The following is an 8037-nucleotide window of genomic DNA, read 5'->3' as shown; positions in this document are numbered from 1 at the left end:
TGAACAGAGATTTGGTCTCCAGAGACACCGCCCACAATGATGCTTTTCATTTTCAGTCCAGGTAGTTGATTTCCAATCTGCACAGTGCTCTGTTGAGGAAAAGGACAGTCGATAAGAAGCACTATCATCCTTTGTGACACAGACAGCCTGCTTTCTGTAGTGATGGAGTCAAGCAGTAGCTGACAGTAGATTACAGAAAAAAATATCAAAGCAATGAGGAGCTAGACATCTGAATGTGGCTTTTTACAGACTTATTCATAAGATATCTTATCATTAGGCTTAATAAATTAATATAACTTCATTAGGCACAAATCACTGCAGAACATGGCTCACATCATAAGTATTCGTCCACAATGCTTCATCCTACTTTCTCCTGAAAACATTTCTGTAGTGCTTAGTGGCAAAGTTATGATGCTGCCTTACCTGGTACATCCCGTAGTCCAAGGACATGACAGCGAGGTACTTGATGTCTTTACCATCTTTAGCACTCTTCAGCTCTATTAATAAATGATGCCATTCCCCATCACTGACTCGCGACTGGCTCATCTTCAAACTAGCAACCTGGCTCAGGCCACTGTACACTTCAAACTGCACGTAGTTGTTCAGTATCTGTTGAAGAAAAAAACCATGTCTATTTTTTGATACATATTTGTATTTGATGCAGAAGGGGGCAGAGAGCAAGAAACAATGCAACCCAAAAGGGAAAAAAGCCCAAACAGTAAAGAAGGGAACACTTGCAATAATTGCTCATATAACTTTGGACATTCAGACTCTAACTTACCCTACTGACAAAAAAAACCCCAAACAATCAAGAGACACATTTTTTGCATCTATATTAATGCACACTACTACCTCTGTTTAAAAAAATAATCTTAAACCAATGAATCTGAATTTTACAATGAACTTTTGATCATTGATCTTTTGATCTTTGTAAAAGGCTGAAGAAATCATTTGTATTTATTGACGTGCATTTAGCTAGGTGGACGAAGCTATGTAGTTCATGTGGCCATATCCACTGACGGGGGAGAATTTCTTAATTCTTTTCTAACCAAAGGCAGCCACATTTTTACCTGAATGTTGATCTTGGACGCAGCCCCAGCATTGGCTTGCATTAACATGCCATTGACTTTCCGGGTTCTGAACATCAGCCCAATGTACCACGGCACAGAGATGGTAATGTCAAGGTCACTCCAAATGATAATGCTTTCACCACTGAAACGCTGAGGAGAAGGCATTGCTGGAAATCAAAAGACAGGAGAGAAACAGTTCATATCCTTTAGGACAAAGGTTAAGAAGACAAGTCCCTCTAGTCCCTCTTCCATTGAGCTATTTTTAATCTACCATGGAGTAAGAGCCAGTCTAGGGGAGTTACTATGAAGCAGCTGATAATACTGTAAATTCACGACCTACCCTTGTTGTGGGGTAGGCACCTTGTTTTGGTGCCTGCACTCAAAGGCAGCACCTCTACACTGCTATGGCATTACACAGGTGAGAGATGTTCTTAGAAAGGTGAGCTCAGGATCTCTACTGATACAGTTCTGCTGATGAGTGGGTGGGCAGAACAGGAAGTATGAGGGCAACACTTGCTGCCGATGTTTTCAACATATCCTTGATTACCTGCTTCTAATTAACAGATTAAACACAGAGGAAAAGGCTGGGAGGCAACAGGAAATATTAATTAATTATAAGTACTCCAGGGCCAGATTATTCAGCTGTCTCAGCTATGCAGCCTTTTCACAGGGAGAAAGTTTGTGTGGAATTGCCTAAATTATCTGCCTTAAATATCTTGAGGTGGCAGCTGAAGAGTTGCCCTCCTCTCTAACCTTGCACGAACACAGCTCCCCCAACGAGACACCAATGACAGCCTTCAATGGAAAGCACTCTGCTCATGGAAAACAGGGGAACACTCACCCTTTGGACTTTTAAAGTAGTTACCTCAGGTAACAGGAGCTACAGTACCATGAATTAGTTGATCTCACTGATTAGAAGCACAAATTAAGCTGTAGGAGCTCTGTGCTATTTTCAGCACCTCATATGGCACCTCCACCACGCGTGGCACCTTGTAGCGGGATCTGCAGTCAGCCCCTGCCTGATGTCCCCACTCACGGACATGGTGGTGAAATTCATGGCACCTTTTTGCAAGTGTAAGCAAGCCTTAGAGACTGGGTACAACCACCACGGATTGGCACCCAGCATTGTATCTTGTGATGCACCGAGCTCATGTGGATGGTCAATGAGATGACAGGGGTTAAGTCTCCTTCCTCTTCTGCTCCACACTACCATATCTGCTGACTCTTCTGGATTTTCTTGTAGTAAAAGACATCACGTATATACAAATGTGTACATGTTACTTTAAAATGGCAAGTCCTTAGGAAAAGGTAGAGGGACAACATCATTGCAGAAGATGGAGTCAGGTTGATATGAAGTTGCATTTTTTGGAGAAAAAAAACCCCAAACCCCAAGTTCTGATATCTCTGCCTTGCCGGTCTCTATAAGGGGAAAGGCCTTGTGTGGGAGAGCACAGGGGTTGGAGGAAAGTGCTGTCTGCAAGCCCTTTGGCTCCCTATTTGTGAGAAACAAGATGTTAGTGACTAGTGGACTACCACTAGCCAAGCCAGAGGTGTAACTTGACTTGCCCTTCTCTAAGGTGTGGTTACCCGACCACCCCACCCCAGGGTAAGTGCAGGCAGCTCCAAAGGGCAGCCCCTCTCCCACCCTGCTCCAGGCTGTGATCTCCCCTTTGCAGTCACACTCAGTCTTCCACGAATGCTAGTGCGGGCATATGGTGGAACAACTGAAGCTTAGTGTGCTCTTGAAACGCGGACAGCAATTTAAATCGGTTTGCCACTAGACACGGATGTCCCCAGCTTGCTTAAAACTTGAATCTGGTGCTCGAGCTCTGGCTGTCTGGGCCAGGGCATGATCCATCAGCCTGCACTGCACCACACTGATGTAAAAGTAACTGGGACATCAGTGTTGAGCACAATCATTTCCTCCTTCTGCTCCATGCGTGCCAAAGTCAGCCCTCTCCTTCCTCCTCTACCCTGCCTCAACTTCCAACTTCTTTGCTAGTGGTTTTCTAGACTGTTGCTGAGGTTTTTAAGTCTGCCTGCCTCTGGAGAGTGGAGTCAGGATGCAAACCTTGCGGGCTTCCCACCTGCTGCAGGCTGGGAATGCAGTTTGCAAGCGTTTCAGCTCAGTTCCTGGGAGAACTGGACTGGCATGGCAATTAGCCACCTTCTTCCTTTTCTCACCAGTGGTGACTTTCGGTGCTTGCAAATACCATTCCCTTCCCACACCTCCTCCCAACTCCCCTCCCTTCCCCGGGGCCAAGGTGCGCCTTCTCCTGCTAGTAAACCAGAAATCCCCATCTGTCAACCCCCTCTGACCTCCGTCCTCCCCTCAGCCCTTCCCTATGCCTGGGACCGGGGGTCTCCATGCAGCGCCTGGTGGCCACATCCAATGTACCCAGATGGGACCTGACCACTCCTATCACCACAGAGGCAAGCGCACGTGCTTCCAAGCACAGCATCTCCCTGCCATCGGTGATGCAGTGATGCAAACTAATTGTTTTCTCAGGGTTTGTCACTTTGAAGCGCTGCCTGTGTATCCACATACACTTTTAAGAGACTCCTACATTTAAAAGGCCATCAGAAAGATGTGAGGGTTATTCACTGTGGAGACAGAGGGCCTGGGGAAACACACTGCCAACATCAGGATGTCACCTGCAGTTTGGGTGTAGGACATCTGACAGCTTATGTTTTGGTGCAAACCTGTGGTGTTCAGCCCAAGGCTAGAGCAATGACATTAGCCATCCGAGAGCGCGTCGGGCAAAGAGGCTAGATCTTCATGGCATTTACAATATCTCAATTTTTAAAAGAAACTACAACAAAGGTGAAACTCATTTTTCCCTAATTTTATCTCCCTTCTATATGTCAGCAGAGGGAGATGGGAGCTGCCAAAAGGTGAGTCAGCAGGTCCAAGGCGGGTGGTGAAGGTAAAACACACTAGTGCAGACCAGATCCCAGAACTTTTGAAGATGGGCAACTGAAAAAGTTGAATTCTTAACTTGCCAAAGCCATTGTTGTCTGTGAACCTGAAGCAGATCCAGCACTGCCAAAGGGAATGACGAAATGCATCAGCCAATCACCCCTACACAAGAATGCAAATATTCTAGCTAAGAGTTTTTAAGAAATAGCTGCCTAATAATAGCTAATGCTGTTAGGATCATATCTGAGCAATCAAATGAGCAACCTGAAAGCCAGGAGTATCGTATATCAGTGATTCCTCCTGACTTTAACTTCAGGCTCCTGAAATCTTCAATCACATCTCAGAAAAATTCATTTCTTTCTTGGCTTGCAATTTTTCCTTAGGGACATTTTACCCCACAAATATCATCAAAGAAGCAAGCAGCCTGATGCCCTCAAACTATAAAAAACCCACACAAATTGAGGCATCAGCAAGAACACGGGGTTACCGAATGACAAATGAATGCACAGCACTGGAGGCAGAAGAGACTGGGGGGAACAGTGATGCTGTGATTGTCGTCGTCTGTATTACCTGAACTTAAAATGAGTTCCCAGTGATGGCTACAGAGCAGTTCCGAGGTGATTTTCTAAATCCCAAACTTCATGTTTTGGTCTTGAGTTTGGGATAAGAAAATGATGAAAAAACCACACATTTGATCAAATTTTGAAATTCCATTTCAAAATTGAGTTAAAGACAGAGGGAAAGATAGTCTTTGTATGTGATAGCACTACTCCCCATTTACCCCAGTACAGGTCACACCAGAGTTGGGCCCTGGCAGTCTCTCAGGAGACATCAGCGTGGGTTTGTACCACAGAGACCAGCCTATCATGAAGAAAACACCAGAACTTCACTGACAAAGACACTTGACATGAGACACATGGAAAAATTAGGTCTTCATACAAACCTGGAGAGCTCAAAATATTTGAGGAGCTGCTCTAGAAAGCAGGTACCTCGCTAAGGGCAGTAATAGCAGCTCTGGGCTCTGCATGAGGTGGGACATAGGAAGAGGCTGCCATCATCCTTTCCCCCATCCCTCACTCTGATGACCCTTATTTGCAAGCCAGAAACTTAACTATGTGTTCTCTCCTCCTAAGCTGCTGCTTCTCAGGCAAGGGGAGAGCAGTTGCTACCACCTAGATCTGGCCCAGGCTGAGGCATACTATGCTAAAGTGGTTTGCAAATCACTGTGGTGTGTGCACCTCAGCTTGGAGATCTGCTATTCCAGGGTCCATGCCCTGCTGAGAGTAATCAAGAATGTCTGATTTGGGGTAGATATACATCAAAAGAACAAAATCCTTGATCACACTGCAAACTATTCTGGGCTAAGTGTCACGGGGGCATAACAGAAACGAAGACCTACCACATCGGCATCAGAGGCCAGAATTTGGCCTTCTGTTGCTAGGAGAGCCGTGCCTAGTTTAAGCATGTTTTCTTTCCTGGAAGCCTCCAGGAAGACTCCAAATGAGCAACCCTCCACCAGACATGGACGTGCCACCTTACAGCAGGCAGCCCACTGCTGCACCGACCCCACAGGACCCCTAACGCAGACAACTCCTCGCTTCCTTGGGAAGAAACTAACTGCAAGTTCTTCACACCCTATAAAATACACCTGCTGCTCCTTCCTCATCCTTTATTAATGAGGTTTTACACATATACGCACATTGTGTTCAATCAAAGAAAAACCCAATAAAACTGAAAGTGCTCGTACTCAGCAGCGACTGACTTCTTGCCAAGAAAGTGGTGATTAAAACTGCACATTCATCCCTGGTTTGAGTCAAAGCCCAATAAAGTCAGCGGGATTCTTTCCACTGATTTAAAGGGGCTTAGGATCAGGCATTTTTACTATAAACAAATTACTAAATACTTCCAAGTTCTGTGGAACTACTTTGCTTATTTAAGTAAATCAATGAAAGCTGCTGTTATTCATGACAGTATGTCAGCTATCATATTTATTATATAGGCAATCTCTAAAATTATTTCAAACAGACAGTGGGTGATTTTTCGTCTTAATTGCAATCTTCTGTTACCTATCCCTTTAAGCATCACAGTTTGACATACATGCTACGAGATGTTAACGATGGGTAATGAAACCTGCACACATGATTATGCATGAAGAGGTCTTTGCTCCCTACCTTGCTCGCAGTTTTTCCCTCCATAGCGTACGGGGCACTCACAGATGTACGTGTTCCACTTGTTGACGCATGTGCCTCCGTTCTGGCACCAGTTGGTTTCGCAATAGTTCCACTGTGCTGCACAGCCTGAAATTCAGCAGAACAGTTACTTTGCATGGTTTTAACAAGAAAAAGGCTCTGAATTATTGTATCTGAGTTTTTATGTAAAAAGAAGACATGACCATTATAGGTTGGGGTTTTTTTTTAATATCCTGGAAGTCAGTGAAGCAAAATGTGGATGGCGAAAGTTTACGTGAGCTGAGCAAGTGTCAAATTCATCAAGACACACCTATCAAAGGCTATTAAATGCAGTCACTGAGCTGTAAATCTCTGGGGACTAAGAGAAAATTTTGGTGAAATATCACTGCATGCTTGTCCTGTTTTTATACTCTTCCCCTGGCATCCACTGCTGGAGACGGGCAGATCGACTGGTGCCGTGACTCAGAACCACTGTTTGCAACTTACTGTCATCTAACTGAGACGCTAACCAGGGAAAGCCAATGTGCGGTGTTACACAGTGGAGTAACACTACTATACATCATTGTTTTAAACTATACGGAAACACGTTTCCAAATGAGGAAAAAAAAATCCAAAGAAAACACTTCATGTCCCTCCTGATGGGTATTTCCAAAAGATAAAAACTTGTGTTTAACTAATATTAGAGACATAACTCTTAAAAAAGGGCTCCAAGACAAAATAGCAATCTGAAGGTTATGCTACTACTCCCTTCTTAATCCATGATCAATGCAACATACCTAAGAACTGCAATTTAGCTCTTACACAGACCTTCAGCAGGGTGAAAGGAAGGAACTCGCCACTCTTGCGTGTAGGAGCCAGTTTTACGATGATGACAACATTTTGTACACCAGAACTAATCCTGATCAGGGATCCAGGGACTGGAAACCAAATCAGAAACTCCAACAGGCTGCTTCATGAAGCAGGTTTCAGATTTGGAGGACTGCAGAATTTGATTTACAGAACAAACATAATTTATGAAAAAGTCATTAAAAATGTTGTCTTTTTGATGAACTAACTCCATGGCTTTCAGACCAAAGTGACATTTAAAAGGTAATTAGGAAAAAAAAAAAGAGGAAAAGTTCATTTAGGAGTAAATTCCTGGGTGAAATTTGTAGCAAAGCAGAAGGTCTAAACAAGCCTGGTCCTTTTCTGCGTGCCACGTAATCCTGTAAGTGTGTGCTGTGCCACGGGCTGTTGTGTGTGTCCCTAGCACGGGCGCAGACTGCACCTTGCTCAAACAAACGAGGTGCATCAGGCAGGTCTGGATGCAGCTGTGCCGGTGACGTGGTGGCAGCGCAATGCCCAGAAGCACATTGAGCCCCTAACACATGGTCCAGGGCAAATGCTTTGCGCTCAGTGGCACTAACAGGGGGACAGGGGCTGTTTCAGACCTCTCTGTCCCCTTCCCCTTCCTGGGGTTCCTCCCAGTGCCAGCCCCTTCAACATCCTAAGCCCTGTTACACACACAGCTACAGCAGAGAGCTTTCTCCTGTTGACTTTTGAGGCGGTAGTTGCTCGTACCTGGCAGAGTGCCGTTATTGGCGATGAAACTAGCCATGTCAATCGGCTTGCTGTCGATAGAGAGGTTCCTCATGCAGCCGATAAACTGTCTGTTGTGCACTGGGAAATCTTCAGGCAAGTTTGGGACACCGCCAAGGAGGAGAGGGCCAGTTAGGTCCAAAGATCTGAAGAAACAAAGAAATGCTCATAATTTCTTGCATATAGTTTGTTTTGTTCTGTATATTACTGCTTCCACAAGCACATTTTAGCTGTTTAGTTAACCCGTGTTGCCGTGCACTTCTCCCTGCTACATCAGCAC

The 8037-nt window shown here is 44.9% G+C and overlaps 1 protein-coding gene across 1 annotated transcript in view; it reads right to left on the bottom strand.

Moving 5' to 3' along the window:
* LOC104081031 (cadherin EGF LAG seven-pass G-type receptor 1-like) overlaps positions 1–8037 on the bottom strand; it is a gene marked incomplete at its 5' end in the record, with an annotated part of 73437 nt that overhangs the window by 39368 nt on the left and 26032 nt on the right. The window contains 5 exon segments of the mRNA XM_009583615.1: positions 6–89; positions 424–609; positions 1071–1237; positions 6162–6287; positions 7740–7903. Of these exon segments, the coding sequence (XP_009581910.1) occupies positions 6–89; positions 424–609; positions 1071–1237; positions 6162–6287; positions 7740–7903 (727 nt within the window).

The sequence above is a fragment of the Fulmarus glacialis genome, unplaced genomic scaffold (assembly GCF_000690835.1).
Source record: "Fulmarus glacialis isolate BGI_N327 unplaced genomic scaffold, ASM69083v1 scaffold6838, whole genome shotgun sequence".
NCBI lineage: Eukaryota > Metazoa > Chordata > Aves > Procellariiformes > Procellariidae > Fulmarus > Fulmarus glacialis.
This window is presented reverse-complemented; position numbering and strand designations above follow the sequence as displayed.